Source organism: Colius striatus, chromosome 18, assembly GCF_028858725.1.
Source record: "Colius striatus isolate bColStr4 chromosome 18, bColStr4.1.hap1, whole genome shotgun sequence".
Lineage (NCBI taxonomy): Eukaryota > Metazoa > Chordata > Aves > Coliiformes > Coliidae > Colius > Colius striatus.
In genome coordinates, this window is record NC_084776.1 from 6,331,023 (window position 1) to 6,348,931 (window position 17,909).

The following is a 17,909-nucleotide window of genomic DNA, read 5'->3' on the forward strand; positions in this document are numbered from 1 at the left end:
GGGATGAGGTGAGCTGGGACTATTGTGCTGCTAAAGAATGTTTTCCCTGTAGGGAAATTTAAATTAAATTTAAATTAAAACCACAGTTTTGTTTCTGCTGATCTTAAAAGTCCCCAAAGTATCTGAAAACCCAATTAACGGTCAGATGTTGGGGACAGATTTTACTAACAATGGCTTAAAATCCAGGCCATTGAGTTGGCGGTGGTCTTTGAAATAGAAGTAATTCAGACATATTATGTTCTTTGCAATAAACTGTAGAGGGAACAAAAATTCAACACTTTGGCTGTCAGAGCCCTAAAAAATGGTCCATAAAAACACCAAGGAAAACTGATCAGTCAGCCTTAGCGATTACAATATAATGATCCTCCATTTAGACAAGATTATCAACACACAGATTTCACTCTTCAACTCATTCCCATGTTCAACTGCCTCAGGGATGACACATTGTGCTGGTTTTAGGCCCCGAATGTTCCTACAGATAAACTCATTTACTCACCTAATCTCTAATGAGGAAATGCCAAGGCTGAGTATATAATTCAGTACAATTTTCAAGGAGGCATTATAATGCAGATTGAAGTGGAAAGGACTGTCTTGAATATGTCAGAGTATAATATTATACTCATAATTAGATGATCAACTGGTTATGAAAATTATTGAGCTGTAAGAATTACATGGGTTGATATTTAGTGCTGCTGAGCAAATGTACAGTTTGATACATTATTCCAACCAAAAAGTTGGGCAGAATGCAGACATGAAGCACCAGTTTGGTTTGCCCTTAGGGAAAACTAATTTTAGAAGATTAAATTTTGCCTGGAAATAGAATTCACTTTGTCAATAGCCAATGACATTGCAATCAAACCCATAGATATAATGGTTTCATGTGCTCCCTGCTTCATAACAGGATCCTGAACAACCAGAGTAGTTTTGTTTTTTCCATAGAGACAGACCTTTCCCTTACAGCCCAGGGACCAGAGAGACAAATCACTCAGCAGTTTTATTCTGTAGGGGTTTGGAGCACCCAAAATTCTTCTTTGGTGTCATCAAATGAAAGGCTGTATTAATATTTCCTTTCTGACCTGCAGGGTGCTTTAGGTGATCTGTACCTGAGTGTTAAAGCACGATATCGATGGAGAGGTCTATAAAATGAATTTTCATGCTGAATCTATTGAGTGCTTACAAAAAAGCAGACTGGTAGCTGCTGACTCACTCATAAGACTTTATCAGATATCTCAGAATCTGCATAAATCTCCATAAAGTCAAGCTATCTCGATCACATTATGCTAAATTATGAGTAGCAAATTAACTAAAATGTTTGAATACAATTAGGTTAGGAATAGGACCTATTTTTATGGACCAACTTATCATCCCAGAAAGAAACACCATTGTAATTGGATCACTTCTTTTTGAATGTGAATTATACATAAACGTAGAAGAATAGCCATGTTTCTGCCTTCTCTTGCGATGGATTTACAAATGAATAATTACACTGCAATTCAACATTCCTTCTTAGCTTTGATTGACAGGTAATTCCAAATCCTACAGAATAGCACCAACACCGTTAGAACAGAGAGAGGGTTTAGAGAGAGGTTGTGAAATGTCTCCTGTGAAAGGGCTCCTGCACCTGGATTAGCCAGTGCATGACCTTATAAGCAGGGCTGCTAATTGTTCATATATCTGCAAAGGCTTCTGCTGCTCTGCGCCCTCTTCTCCCAAACCCCAAGGCTCCTGTTCACCTTTCCCAGCACATGCCCCTCAGCCAAACTGTGTGCTGCTCTCGCAGATGCCCTTGCAGCCTTAGAAAACGACCGTTAATAAACGTTTCGCCCTTCCCTCTTAACTCCATTCAGAGGAGATTTGTCAGCCCTGTTTATGGGTCGTGCCACCATTCGCTTCCCCGCTCTCCACATGCCGGCCATGCAGATTAGTGCAATACAGATATTACCTCGAGATGGGTCGCACACAAGCTATAGCATGCTGCCCAAGGACTCTAGGTATAGACCTACTGTGTCTAGGTGGGCAGGGAACTTTCTGAAGGGGTAAACCATTTTCTTTATGAGCATTTAACCCAAGTTGTGCAGCTCTACAGAGAATTTGAGTAATGCTGATGTACCATCATCCAGGTGCAAAGCCCGTGCCCCCTATCACACAGTATCATTTCTAGTTAGTGCAGTAAAGATCTAAACAATACCAACATCTTGGGAAATACAGACATCTGTTAAATTCCAGGTGGTGAACTTCACAACTAACACAACACCACATTACTGTACTGTTACAATACACTGTGTCAAGAACAACAAGAGCTTTGGGTTAGTCTCGGTTATTACTGGAAAGGTTAACTTGGCTTCCCGGCACACACGGGTTAAAGAAAAGAGGAGGAGAGCAACAGAACAAAAGAAGAATTGGCAGAATGAGAATGTGAGAAGATGGGGAAATACAGCAAAAGCCCACTACAAGACATCAGGCTGGTAAACAGGGTGTAAATCAAGCTGCTTCACCGTGGCTGGAGGCCAGGAGTCAGGGGGAGGGAGAAGTGACTCAAATTTAGATGTTGTCACGCTACAGAAAATCAGCTCAGACAGTGAAGCTTGAGAAATCTCCTCCTAACCCAGGTAGGAAGGAGATTTCACAGCTTGTTGGGAGCTGCTGTGGGAGAGTCACACCTGCTCACAAGGAAACTGCGCCAGCAAGGGGAGCAGATCTCTGGCAGGAGGCACTTGGCTTTAGCTTATCATTTTTATGGGGTCTCAACTCAGGGTGTTTCCCAGGCAGTTGTTCTGTACTCCTCTTGGCATCAGCCTGCAAGATTATAATTGATCCCCTTGATAAGGACTATGGGGCAGAGCACGGCCGCCCCAGCTGTGTTCTGGGATACCCAAGCTCATCACGATTCTCTCTGTCTGTTTGGAAAGGCAATGACTATTACTGTTCCCATTCCTAAACCTGCTCCAATTTCTCCCTTCAAGTTTGGCAATAACAGCCCAGGTTTGGGCTTTTTATTCATCTGACTGCTCTAGGATGTGACCTGTAAAATTACACCAGTGGCCAGCAAAGCACTGCTGGAGGCACCTCTATTTTTTTCCAGGCAATGCCACTGCCAACACCCAGATGGTCCCAAGGCTTGGCCAGTCTCTTCCAGCACTGTGGGAGATGGGGCTGGGTCACTCTCTTCCCATTAAGTGCATTTTTGGAGGGGGAATCAGGCTGGGCATGTGGTTCCAAAATATCTCTGAATAGCAGCTGCCTCCGAATATAGCCCTGTCAAGAGGGAAATTGCCACTTTCCCTGAGGTGGCTTTCGAGCCGGAGGTGCGTGGGCACGGGAAATTGGAATTCACGAGAGTGGGACAATTCCATTACTGTCTCCTCCAGCTTCTTCTTTCTCCTGTAATAAGTGAATTAACTACTTTGCAGGTCTGAGTATATCTAGAGGACAGCAACAAACCAGTAGGCAATGAGCCCATGACGCAGCTGGATTTACAAACTGTATCAAGAATATTATTAGGTTAAAAAGTAGTTTGTTTGCACTGAAGGAACTTTATATATTTAAACTTGGTATTTTACTTGGCTTTTATTGTACTGAATGGATTTATTTAAAAAAAAAAAAGCAAAATGGAAAATGATAAATTATTTCCACTGAGAAGATTCCAGTTGTGACAGAATGTAGACTTGAAAAAAAGAAAGGAAAAATAAAATTACAATACCTCACCAGGCAGCAGCACACACACACACACACACAGCTCCATCTTATCTTCACAGAAAGAGGAAGGAAGCTCTCTGTAAGTGCAGAGATGTGTGGAAGTTTTGGGGTCACAACTCCAGATTCGTCATTGAACCACAGGGGGTTCATCTACAGCACCCGGGGCTGATTCCCTCATATCCCCCCCACTGTCAGCTTCAGAAAGAAAATCCTTCTATTCCCTCACGTTGGTGCCTGAAGAGCAGCACGGCACATTCACTACCACTGGATCCAAAGAAAAGACAACAAAAGGGAACACAAAGCACGGACCTGACACTTTTTCAAGGCAAACTAAGAGCCTTTCTGAGCCTGCGGGGGATAACGGGAGCGTTGGGGGTGAGTTCAGTGTCTAAAAAATAAACCAGCCTTGATGTGGCTGTGTAGGACCAGGAGAGGAATCACAACCAAATAAAAGGAAGCAAAGAAAAAAGCAGCCCCCCAAACCCAGCAACAGCATTTCTGATGATGCCCTCATTTCGCAGGAGAGGACAGGAGGCCTACCAAGAAGAGTAAGAATGAAGGCAAAGCAATAAAACCACCAGGAATGGCAATGGGAAGGAGATTCAGGATTCTTTTAAAGCATGTTGTGAGAACTTCCAAGAAGGCCTTGGAAATATAAGGTAGGAACTCAGTATCCCTGAGTTATCCTCTGCAGAGAAAGACAATAGCCCTTACCTTACTCTTTGTATTTAATCAAAACTCCCTGCAATATATTGAGAGATGGATGGAGCTCTGCTCCCATCTCAAGCAGGGAGAGCTTGTTCACAGGTGAGAGTTTTAATGGCACCATTTTCCTAGCATTTTATTTTTGTCGAAAATTACAGCTATATTTGTTTCTATCTTGGCGCCTCTTTAATTATTCAGGCTAATATTCTTCAGTTATGAATTAAACAAAATGCTTGTCAGATCAAAGCTCCTTCTAAAAATAAAAAGAGCAAGGGACAGATTTGCAGCCCTGAGCATCATCCTGGCAAAGGGAGATGGGAAAGGGAGATGTGAGCAAACAGTGGGTCAGGGTGGCCAGGTCAAACCCCCAGCAGCCTCAGCCCAGCCACTCCCTCCCCACCAGAACCTGGAAAGGCTTTGAGGCTCTTTATTCCTTTTAATTCACAAGATGCCTCATGGACCAAGTGACTCAACAGGAAGAATTTACAAGCAGGGGAGCACAACGACTAAACGTCATGTCCACGCTGCGGGTTGGTGTGGGGCTGATCTCACCGTTCACGCACTGAGGCTCTGCACTACCCTGAATTTTACCCTGCTGAAAAAATACTGTGCCTCCCTGCAGCACAGCATTTGTGGAGCAATGAGCAAGGGCTGGAGAAACAATGAAATAATCTCCCTAAGAAAGCCTGCCCATCTTCCAGAGACAAATCCTGCATATTATTAAAGGACTCCTAAGCTGGTGATTGGAAAGCTATAAAGGACCCGTTTCACAGTCCAGTCATTATTCTCTAAGCAAAATCAAAAATAAAACAAAAAAGGAGGAAAAAAAAAGATAAAAACCACAAAAAGTCTGACAGTGTCTTAATGAAAACCAGAAAAAAAACATACTGAAGAACATAACATGATCGAGGGGTAAATTAAGGGTTTGCAAGTGTCAGTCCCGAGCCAGGTCTGCAGACCTGCGGGTCAGAATGATATGCGTGTGCCATGAAGTAAGCAAACGAGCTTTGCACCACACACAGGGTTTAGTGGGATGCCTCATAGCAGCGGTGGCCAGCCGTTAGTGACACAGCACTGCCATTCAAGTGGGACGAGACGTGCCGACTTCCCAGTACCTTGCACTGCACTGGCTGAGCTCTCCATTAATACATCATCCAGCATTAGATCTAAAAGAACGAAATGGCATTAATCACCCGGCAGGACACACGGCAAGAACTTCCCTTCCCCTTCAGAGGTCCCTACAGCTCTCAGGCTCTCCAGGAAGGTTTCCTGTGGGATCCTCTCCTTGTGTCTTGTGGAGGACGGGCTCAGTTACACAGGCTTATCACCAAAAAGGAACAGCTCTTGTGCTTCACCCACATACACAGGCAGAAGCCCAAGAGGTCCTCAAGAACCCCTTTGCTCGATGATGAAGACAACACTTCTGAAGGACAGACTTTGTACTCATCCTGCTGGGCCAGTGCACCTTAGAGAGAAATCCTGCATCTGCCTACACCTCACCGGGCTGGGATCTCACATGCCTTTTTGATTTTCAGATATCTGATTGGGGAAACGCATTTGAAGAGTCTTTGATTAAAAGTGACAGTGCAACCAGTTAGATGTCTATGTCTGTCCATGTCTGACATCCATAGGCTGGTCTGGGCATCTGGGGACACTCAAGAAACCCAGCTAAAAGGAACTCCCATGCATTTGGTGGCATAATCTAAGCCCTAGTCTTGATATCATCTGCATGTTCCCTCCATGCAGAATGCAGCTAAGCAAAGGCATCTGTTGCCTCCGAGGGCAAAGCTGGACACGGTCAATTAAAACCAACGTTTCACTAATCGCAAATAGGGAAAAGTGTTCCGAAGCAATTTGGAGGGCTTCATACTTTGCTCTTGAAAGGTTTTTATGGCGATTGAATAGTCAGCAATATTCGATCCTCAGTAAAATAGCTGTTTATTGCCTCTTTAATTAGGCATTTCATAGGACTGAATGAATAACTACATCTCTAAGGATGGTTTGTGATTCCTTCCCGCTGGGAAATTGCCCAGACTTACGTCTTTCCTTCATCTAGCATTATAAATAAGGTCATCAATAATAACTAAACATCTATTTTTCTTCTACAAAAATATCTGCTTTCCAAAACTGCAACTTTAAATAGGGATCTTTCTACCCAGCCTTTAAAAACATTTTCTAACTCATCAGCCTGAAACTGCATTTGGGAACTTGGACTGATTGATAGAGCTTTCTAGGCATTTCTTTGATGCAAAAAACCCAAAAACCAAAACCTTTCCATCTGTATCCCACTTAACTGAGAACAGTCTAACGCGTCCTCCACCACGCTTGAGGGAAGCCTCCGTCTTTCCACTGACCATCGAGGAAGCCAGGCTCTCGGCATAAACCAAAGTTTGATGTCCAGAGGCTGGTGTGATACATCCTATTGGTTACAAAACCTGTGAAGCTCATGGGACTTAAAGATGTGACCAAAGGAAAGTGCTGGGTAAATGCTGAACTGAGAGAGGCTGAGACTCCGTTGTGGTATGTGGTTGCATGATTTAGCCTGTCACAGCTCTTAAGCACCTCTTAGACTATTAAAACAAAATAGAACAGACTTAATATTACCAGCTCTCGAACCAAGTGCCTGATCAGACAGCCTCTTAAATAGTACTGAAGTCTGTCAAAGATAGAGAAGAGATGTGAAAGGGGACACAGAGAGACTAGCAGGCAGACTGACCAGGGAGGGAAAGTGTGAGGCCATGGACACAAAGGGCAACGGAGAAAGTTCAGTCAGAAGAGACAGCATGCGAGAAGAAGAATACCTCTGACCTGTGGCCTCTGGCTGACTTATTTCTTACTTATACAACTAAATTTAAATGAAAAAAAAAAAGACTGAAAGACAAATGTCAGGTTGGAGACTTTGGGCAGAGTAGAGGTCTAGCCTCCTTTCACCTGTAAAGCCTTCCCCATGCAGGGCTGGAAACTTCCACATCCAGGTTGCAGTTCAGGTCAATTTGCATCAGTGCTATTTTGTCTAGTTAGTTACTCTCCTCAGCTGCTTCCTTTTTTTTTTTTTCTAATCTGTATTTCTCAAGCAAATGCATTGATATGTTTCTCTAAGGAGTTTTTAAGCATTAAGAATGAGATGGCTCCATTATTTTATTACACTCTTGAATAGCAGTGGTGCTACCGTGCCAATAAATAAACCTGCATGATAAATGGGACAGGTAACATCACTGTGGCATTACAAGGCTGTAATAAACCAAATAGTGAATCCAGTTATCAGCAACAGTGTTCATGACTCAGAAGATTTATGGTGCCATCCGGCACTGCTGATCTTTGCAGTTGTCACTATTTGTGTAACACTGAGCTCTGCTATCCAAGAAGCTCCAGGTGTGATTATTATAATATTTTAATTTAAACAACCTCCAATGGAAAGGTCATTGCAAATCATGCAGCCATTAAAAAGGCTTCCATGGCTTCTTGCTCAGCCTAAAATGACACTATTTCCTTCATGCAAATTTTATAGCTGGACATGCTTTTGGGAGAAGAATGATCACCAGACGCGAGGCAGGGAGGGAAGGGAGGAGGGGATCGTGTGGAAGGTCAAGCAGGACTCAGAAAGATGTGGAAAGACTACCGACCAGCCATCTGTTTCTCCTTACTCCTTCTCTTTTTCTCCAGCCGGCGAAGCCTCTTCTCCTCCCGCCTCTTGGCTTCTTCCTCCTCCTGGTGCTGCCGACACTTGTGGAAATTCTCCACCACCACCCCTACGAACATGTTGAGGACGAAGAAGGCCACAATCAGCAGGAAGGAGATGAAGTAGAGGAGCATCCATGGGTTGTAGTTCATGACTGGCTGCAAAGTAGAGGAAGGCAAGTGTCAACTGAACCTCAAAAAGAAAAATAAAAGGAGCAAATTGATACAGCTGCCCCATTCATAAAACCTGTGGGTGCTCCTTTGAGGCAGCTCAGTGTGCTCTGCTCTTCCTGAAGCTAGAGCTCTCTGCGACATTTTAATTGAATGCTCCCAAAACACAAAGCACATTGAGGACAGAAGAGCCACCTCTGTTCTGCCAACAGCAGGACAGTAGCATCCTTTGCAGCTATTGTAAGGCCCTCACTGAAAACCTGTACCTACACAAAGAACTTTTCTCCTGAAATGTTCAAATTGCTTAAGAAGTCAAATCATTCTTGTATAGGTGCTTCGTTTCTCTTAATGCTAGTTATGCCACCCCTGTTCCAAAATCTGTAGGGAAAAGGCTAGGTTAAAATCCAGGCTTTTCACTGGACTCCTCGTCATGCCCCAGGACATGGGTTAAAGCCTCCCTCCATCTTAACCCCATAACCCCATTTGACTGTGGAAGCCAACAGTGCTTTGCAAAACAAAAGCAAAACCTGTGCCCTTTGAAAGCTCGTTTCTTACAACTCTGCTACAGCACGTACCTGCTGGTCAACTCCCACAGCATCTAAGCCATCATACATGATATCCACCCACCCATCCTTGGAGGCCAGCACAAAGAGAGACATCAGAGCCTAAGAATGCAAAGGGAAAAAAAAGTTAAGACATATTTGTACTAAAGCTTCTTCACCTGTAACATTTTACTCCTCTTTGCCCTTTCCTGTCTGAGGATTATCATTACCTGTCTGATAACTGGACACTTTGATGCCCAGGGTTTCTCCTGGCAACAAAAAGCTATCAGTGCCAGCACCTGGTTCAGCAACGAGCGTTAATTCAGATGCCACAAAGCTGAAGACAAAAGCAGCTTCATTTCCACCCTCCAGGTCTTTACTGCTCCTGAATAATTAGTCCTTACCATGCTGCCAGAATAAGGCTGTGTTGCAGAGGTGGTTGAAAGTGTCCAGCTCTATTAGACAAGCCCTTCTGCAAGACACATTTGGTTTGTTATGTAGCAGTGAAGCAATTAAGTACTCCACGAAGCCACATGTGCTTGTTCTGTTCTGAAAAGAAGTGTATGCCTGCTTGGAAACACTACCTTTGGGATTTACGAGACAGAATGCTGTGTATGTGAACTGAATATTTACTGTGACTGGTAGTGCCCTGTAAGAAAATCCCATGGGATAATAATACACACAGGTTTTAAGTCAAGGAGGTAAAGGAGCAAAGAAGCAGATTACCATTCTATTAATACCTGGCCGAGATTATCAAAATTATACTTGTGCCGGACCCATTTGTAGCTCGCTTCTGTGCAATCCGATTTATTTGTGATGTTTCTGGTGTCCTCCCCCTGGCAGACAAAAAACTTGCCTTTGAAAAGCTGCAAAACACACAAAGAAGAGAGGAATTGTAAGGGTTCAGCTGCAGGGTTTCTCTGTAAACGACGGGCATTTCTCCTGGGGTGTTCTACACAGCCCATGCTGACCAGAGGAGGGAAATGGCCTCAGTTGTGCAGGTTATTAAGTGGGAGCAAGCTGTACAATATGCACCTAATAGGCAAAAGCATCATTTCACATCGTTTTAGGACACCCACCTCATGCATTGGGCTGTCTGGTTCAGTGATCTGAGACTGGTCTAAAAGACCTTTGCTTCAGGGTCGCCAGCCCAAGCATAGCTCCAACTAACAGCACAGAGCAGCTAATGGCTTCTTAGCACACGTGGAATGACTCCAGCCCAGTTAACAATGCTGGTTTACAGGAGTCACCAACAAATTAAGTGCAACAGGAGCCCTCTGTCAGCAGAGTAAAGGTGGCAACTGAAGAAGCACAGAGATGGACTAAGCTCAGCTCTTACAGGTCCCAAAGGGACATGTCAGAGAGGAGCTGAGCTGCTGTGAGTAACGTTGGGCTCTTGTTGTATCAAGACTGCTGTCAGCCCAGCTCCAGCTGCTGATCCTGAGTGCTGTTCTCCGTCATTAGACTCTATAGTCTGTGCAGGGGTCTCCAAAATATTCCTTGTGCAGATCTTAAGAAGCCAAGCCCCACTTGATCTCAAGCTTATTCCCTTTGTTGTAAGCCAGGAGAGATGCAGCTCCTGGGGAGTTAGCTCCTGATTTACACCTGCATGAGGAACATGAGCCTCCACACGTTTCATTCTAGACCTGGTGCTTCCCACGCACAGAAAAGAGAGTGGCAGGGGATGATTACTGCTTCAGACAGCGTGATTGATGCTAGCAGGATGGATGGTATCAAAGCCCAGGAGACATCCAACAAATCTGGTTTTATTTGCTGACAGAAGGTATTGACGTTACTGTTTTGGAGGAAAATGGCAGCCTGCTCTCCAGGCTTCTTAAAACACCACCTGGGTATAGAGGTAAAAGAAGCTGATGGGCTTTGATCTGTTGATCTAGACAAATATCAGTAGAAATAATAGTGAACAAGATAAACCCACACATTACTCCATGGGTTTCCTTCAGAAATCAACAGCAGAAGGATGTTGTCTAGGCATGCAAAATTAATCACCACTCAACGCAGTCATAAAGCTTCTGCATGCAAGAAGAGAAGTACTCCCTGATCTTTCCATGGAGAAACACTATCCATAGGTAGGGCAGACTAGGGAGATATAGCCTTCACAGAGATACATTTTAATTAAGCAGGAAAGTAAACAACAGTTTTTAATATATTGTCTATAAATGTAATTTCTCCAGGAGCTGGCCTGTAACACCACTCAGATGGGAGCTGTAACATGGCTACTACCTGGCTTTGGAAATGCAAAACCCAATTTGCAAAACCGCTGATCCCTGTCAGTGCTTCAGATTTCAGCACTTTCAAAAGTGAAAGACCCAGTGTTTCCTACTGCACTTGTTTTATCTATCTCTTTCTTGTGTGTTATTGATGCCTACTCACACGTGGGCAAGCTCTACAACAAAACCAGTCTTGCTAAGAGGAAACAGCATTAGAATTACGGGTGTGTGGGTTTTAATAGCATTAAAAACTTCTAGCTGGATCCTCAGTTTATATTTACATGGGAAAACCAGCTGTAACTTTGAGAGATCGTCTTTTCATAAGAAACAGGTCCAGCCCTCACCTTACACCTAATTAGACAAAAATATGAACAGAGAATTTTGCATCCTGAATACAGGAGCAGTCTTGCTTGTATCTACTCCTTAAGCACATCAATAGTCATGACAATTTAATGTGAGATTGCATGTCACCAGGGACAGCCATCACAATTAGCAGGGAGGAAAATCAAAGAGCATTCTGCAAGTCTTGTTGTTTGGCATAAACTCTCCCGCGTCTGAGTTTTACATTGTTTTAGGGGATACGCTTAGTTTTATGTATCTGTTTAGTGTAATGGATGGATGCTGTCGTACTCTGATGCTGAGCCAATCGAGCTGCTGAGGTGGTTATGGATGGCATGATTTTCTTCTGTTTACTTTTGATGTTGTATTTATTATTTAAACAGAATATCAGTATAAAATATTGCATAAGACACCTTTCCAAAACAAACCCAAACAGAACTGCTTTCCAAAGCTAGCTGTGACAGATCAGATAAACTTCAGAAAGAAATAAGTGTTATGTCAGAATACTTATATGAAACAATCTCTTCTTCTCAGGTAATGAGAAACCAATTGCATTGGAAACTCTGCCACTTTTCCCCTGGGTTCCTGTACTGCTGGGACTGAGGATATCGCCTGTAGAGCTGGCAGGAAGCAGATTCAGAAATGGCTGTTTCTACAAGCTTTCAGTTATACAAACTGTCAGAATTTGAATGAATCTCCAGGTAAAAGTCTCTCTGAAGCTTACAAATTAATAACTTGAGCTTTGAGAGTTTCTATTTCCTTTTGGTTTACACCTAGAAGAAAAGGAGGGAAGATATTCCCATGTTATCTCCCAGATAAAACAGGAATGAGATTTAACAGTTTCCCTGAGCAGTTTTCTGGTAGTACATGCCCTGCCTGAGGCCTGACTCTTTGGTGCTGTAGACCAGGGGAAGAAAGTGAGAGAATTATCCTGATCATGTCCCACTGCAGGTAGAGCAAAAGTCCTTGTGGTGGGGAAGGAAAGAAAGCCTTTGAGGGAGTCATCAGGTTGGCTTTTGTACCACTGCATGCAAAAGGGAGGCTTCAAGAAAGTTCAACACATCAAGTGACAGCCAAGACTTGGAAGTCAGGAATAAATGTGTCTCAAGAGCAAAGAAAGGTCATGCTCTGCTGCTGAGGTGGGGACCAAAAGCCACATAAACCCATGATCTGAGTCGTTCCAGGCTGTTATCTATAGCAAAGTTATATTCAAAACCAACACATATTTCCAGAACTTGACAGAGAACCTGGATGGAACTAGAGGAGAGACAAAACCAATCCTATTAACTGGCTCTAACCATTGTTCCTTCAGCTATGGCTAGGGATGCACGTTGCTGGGCCACTGTTGTCAGGCTGGAATTGTTAATGAGGTTTTCATGACTGAACAATACTGGGAAACCTCCTTCCTCCTTGCTAGGAGCAAGAAGAGTTCCCCAAGAAGGCAAAACAGCCCATCAGTTCAGCTTCAGAAAGGCTTACAGTGTTCCCATTGGTACAGACACTCAGATGCTGGGCCATCTGGGGCTCATTCACTTTCAAGTTAGGTGCTGAGGCTTACAAGGGACTCACCTGAACTCCCAGGATCCCAAAGATAATGAAGAAGGCACAGCAGATGACCACGATATTCCCAATGGGCTTCAGGGATGACATGAGCGTCTCCACCACCAGCTTCAGTCCTTGGGCTCGACTAATGACTCTGTGGAGGCAAGTAAGCACAAAATCTACATTAATCCTGTTCTTGCCCAGCTCTGCATCTTATCAAGGTATAGAGAAAACAGCACCAGAGAATTTTTTAGAATGGCAAGGACCCAGGAAAGGTATAAAGGCTAATACCATATTTTTCAGACTTCGAATGATGGTTTTAATCTAACCTACTACCTATTCTTGCTGCATTTGCTGATCAGCATCTTGTACTTACTATTTGCTATTATATATTTAAGCCTTGGCATTTTCTTTTACTATGATTCAGTACAAAGAGCTCTCTGGGTTTCCAGTGTTGATCACACTTTCCCTAGAATTCAGACTCTTGGTCTCCGTAACACACACTTCCATGTATGTAGCCTGACCAGGACTGCAAGAGACAACCTCCCAGTGTCCATTCTTGCATAGATTTAGGCAAGGCTCTTGATTTCCCAGTCTCAGTCTGTGAAAGGGAGTAGCCACTCTTACATAGCTGTCTGTACATCTCTGATTATAGACTCACAGAATGGTTTGGGTTAAAAGGGACCTTTAAAAGCCATCTAAGTCCAACCCTCCTGTAATGAGCAGGACCGTGTTCAACAAGATTAGATTGCTCAGAGCCCTCTCCAGCCTGACCTTGAATATTTACAGGGATGGGGCACCTACCATGACTCTGGGCAACACCTTCCAGTGTTTCACCACCCAAGCACCATATCTGTGCATGTCCTTATAGTACGCCTGTGTACAGAAACCTGAGCTACCTCAGTGTGTACTTTGTACCCAATGTACAACCTCAGGTATTGAACCAGTGGGGTGTCCTCCAGATGAAACTTCACCAGCAACTTTACAGTCATCTAACCTTATTTCTGCAGTTCCTCTCTGTCTGATACTGCACAGAATTTCATAACAGAGGATTAGATCATATGGGAAGGTTGCTGAAGAATAATGTGGACATCATGACTGAAGACTGAAGCAGGTGAAAAAAAAAAGGATAAACTGTGCTTTACTCTCACGGACAAAACTACAACAAAAGGACAAGGCTCGTGTGATTTAGAGAAGCCATCTCACTGTTCTGGGCAAGATGAACGAGGTATTCAGGCTCACAAGCCTAAAGGTGGAGAGCTGGGGGACAGAGAAAGGCATCTGAAGAGGTTGCCTGCCTCCCTCCTCTTGATGCCAACTGGAATTAAGCTTTTCAATAGAGTTGTAAATCAATTTGTACTGATGCCATAGAAACTGTGCTTTCCCAAGGCAGAAATAGCTGTCTGATGTGTAAGTCAGAGGAGTGTCTCTTCCAGGTAGCTGTCATGGCTCCTGATTTTGGACACTTTGCCTTTCTGATGCTCAGATCTGGTTTATTTTAGGGAATGAGCTGGGAGGTGAGATGGCTCGGGGAACAAAAGGCTGCTCAAGGCTGAGGATGCCCCAGGGGATGATGTGGACCCCTGCAGACATGGCAGTGTGGAGACTGGTTGATGTGGGCTACCAAAACTGCCCACATGAACTAGCCCAGGCTGAGATCCTTGCTGGGGCAGTTCTGCTGCTGCCACATTGTACTTGCATTGAGATGAAGCCAAATAGGAGAAGCTTGGCAGCAGGTTAGTGTGCCCAGCAAAACAGCTGGTGAATCCAGGCCAATGGGCTGTGCCTGCAGGGCAAGGGCTCTCCCCATTCCATATGAGCACACAAACCAAGCACTGGACTTGACCAGTTGGGGCTGAATTTCACTTCTGGATCCTCAGATGATATAAAGATCTTTCCATCCCTCACATATAACTCTCACACAGTCCTGGGTGAAATACTACAACTGTCAAGCTACAGCTGGGAAACCGAGGCAGGGAAGGACTGCAAGCTGTGCTCTCAGAAGTGCGCAGGCAACTGATTTCCATGGAAAATAGGTACTTTGGTGCCTTTAGAGATCCTGACTTGGGTATTCTATCCACTGTCACACAGGCTGGAAGAGAAGTCAGGTCTTCTAAATTAAAGGCCTGGGGTCTAAACTACTGAAGCATCCTTAAATTTTGGGGAACAAGGAAGAAAATTAGTCTCTAGAGTCTCAAGTTGATAATTTTCTCCAACACTTATTAAGAAAGCCTATTCTAGAAATAATAAAGTGATTTCCCTTGTGAGATACTATTTGGTATCCAGCAGAAGGAGAAAATAGGAGGTTACTTGTCTGACTTCACAAAGTCACGCAAGTTGAGAAGAAAAGGGCTGAGAAACTGCAGCATTTGGCTGCTTCCAGTGTTTTGATCAACCAGGGAATTCCTCAAAATCAGAATGCATGAGGGTAAAAGCTGCCACCAGTTTAGCTCCATGCCAATACTTGTTTCCAGCCCTACAGGGAGAGGAGACTTTTTTGAAAAATAATAGTTCTTACTAATGAAAACCTTCAGACCTTGGAGCTGCCTCAGTCTAAGGGCTTCATCCAACATTGAGCCCAGCCTGTGCAGAGACTCCTGCCACTCTCCTGAGAGCCTGATAACTCTGTAAGAAGTGCCAATGAAGTCCTCAGCATTCTCAGATTAGTAGTGCCACATCTGATACGTCAACATACATTATCCCCACACTTCATCAATATTGCCCAAGGTTCTGCTGATATCAGGCTTGTAAACTTATTTTATCTGACCCACCACTCCTGCAATTTATCACTGAAGGATGCAGCTTGGAGCCCTCCGGGTGTGCCAGAGCCATAGACCAGCTGATGTTGCATTCAGGACAGTTCCAGTCTGCATTAGGCACATGATAAATGAGGAAAATTAAATAAGGCCTTTTTCTTTTTTTTTTAACTCCTCTTTTTTTTTTCAGTGTGAAGAAATGTTAATCCCCTGAGTTTCTCCTTGTTCTGCTGATCTCAGCAGTCCCAATGCTGTTAAACCCCTGCTGAGACACTTGAAACCCACTGCCAGCCTCATCCCAGCTGCATCACATTTACTAACGTTAAGCCTGCCAGCCTGACCAGAGGTCTCAGAACAAGTAGCACTTAGATGAAGTAGCAGATCAACATTAATGAAGACTTTCCTCCACAGATTAAAGAAAAAAATTAGCAAAGGTGATAATGTGATAGATAGAAGAGTCTATGAAATGACTATTTCATATTGTGATGGTATGAGAAGTGAATAATTTATCTATCTGCTTTGGAAGTCAAAGCCCAGGCTCTGTAGAGAGTAAAACAGCACTGAAGTCCAGCCACATTAGATCTGAATACATTTTCAATTTTGATTTCTCTTGTATCTTAAGCTACAACACTTGATCCCAACAACAGCAGGTTGAACGCATTAGGAAGGAATGTTATTGTATAAGCAAACCCTCTACTGGCTGAAACATCAGAGGGTCATGGAAATATCTTGAAATGTCACTCCTTTGTGAACAAATTTTTGGAATTCTGGCCATAAAGCTGGGCACGAATCCTCATGGATTCAGTTTGGAGGCTGATAATCAATCATGCAATCAAAAGCCTGTGATTGGCACACGGGCTAGATCTTTTAAAATGCCTGGACAAAAGGCACAGGCACATGTGCTGCATAAAGCAAAGGGGTTGTTTTCACAGAGGAAAATAAGAGACAGATTGAGGAAGGTCTTTTGCAAGAGGAACCCCTTCGGACCATCAACTAGGAAAGTTGATGCAGAGAGAATGAGGGCTGTCCCTGCTCTTTTGTTGAGTGTGACACATGCAGCCATGGCTTGGCTTCTCCCTGCAGCCCTGTCCCTGAGTGGCCACAGAAAGGGAGGACAGAAGGAGCTGGGTTATTTCCTCTGTGGCAGGGACAGAGCATTCGCTTTGGTCTCTGCCTTTCGTCTTCCTGGATAAGAAAAACATTGGCTCAGTCTCTCCAGGGGACTTCACCCAGACACAGGCACTGGAGCCACGGCGTGCAAAGACCTCGGGTCACCTGCCCCAGCTGTCACGCCGTGTGGATCCCTGCAGCTGAGGGCGACAGGCGGTGCCGGGGCGGCAGAGCGCGCTCCAGGCAGCCCAGATGTGCATCACAGAGGCAGATGGGTTTCCACATGTGGAGATTTATGACTTACTGAAAAGCCCCTGGTTTGATGGCTGCTTTTTCATTTCCTACAAATCTAATTACAGGGGAATAGAACTGATTGTGAACATATTTAGGGAATGGGCTTGTTACTGTCTTTTAAAATTTCCTTTGTAGTAGAGAGCAGCATGTTGGCTGAAAACATTCACTCACTCTTGAGAAAACACATCAAATGCCAACAGGAATGGAATGACAATGGAAGAGCCTAATCCTGCACATGCTCCAGATGGCAGGTCTTCCCCCAGCCTGCAGTTACTTGGTAGATTATTCCCTACAACTGCAGGCTACGCATGCACACAGGTGACTGCAGAGAAAGGCTCTAGTACACAAAGAGCCAGGTCCTGCCCAGGTTGACCTATAGATCTACAAAGAAGCATACAGGGCTTTTACTAGGTCAGGGGATTCTAGTAGAACTCAGCACAACCCAAGCCTCTTCCTCTAGATTGTATTTACACCACACCACCTCAAGAAAGAAACGTGCATTCCATGGTTCAGAGATGGGAAATGGATCCTTCTTTTACCCAGAGCTATCTAGATTATTTTGTAGGTTTTCTTAAGAAAGGTCAGAAATCAGCCAAAACAGAAGAGCTGAGAAGATCTATCAAACCAGCAATCTGGCAGAAACTGCCCCCAGAAATTACAGTTGAATTGGAGATGCTGGGGGACATATGAAGAGAAAAAAGGCTGAAATGGAGTAACGTAGGAAGACAGTTGTGTCCTTGCATGGTCAGGGAGCTGAGCCACACCAATGGTGTTATCTGTCCATATAAAAATGATTAAAAGTAGCTCACATCCTAAAACTCACCAGGCACAACACACACACAGCCTAA

The 17,909-nt window shown here is 44.0% G+C and overlaps 1 protein-coding gene across 1 annotated transcript in view; it reads right to left on the minus strand.

Annotated features, from left to right (window-relative positions):
- The window catches only part of CACNA1G (calcium voltage-gated channel subunit alpha1 G), a 139,124-nt gene that overhangs the window by 23,215 nt on the left and 98,000 nt on the right, over positions 1-17,909 (minus strand). Inside the window, exons 23-27 of the mRNA XM_062010454.1 lie at positions 12,929-13,055; positions 9,533-9,658; positions 8,826-8,915; positions 8,025-8,238; positions 5,517-5,567 (exon numbers count right to left, since the gene is read on the minus strand). Of these exons, the coding sequence (XP_061866438.1) occupies positions 5,517-5,567; positions 8,025-8,238; positions 8,826-8,915; positions 9,533-9,658; positions 12,929-13,055 (608 nt within the window). The remainder of the gene's footprint in view (positions 1-5,516; positions 5,568-8,024; positions 8,239-8,825; positions 8,916-9,532; positions 9,659-12,928; positions 13,056-17,909) is intronic.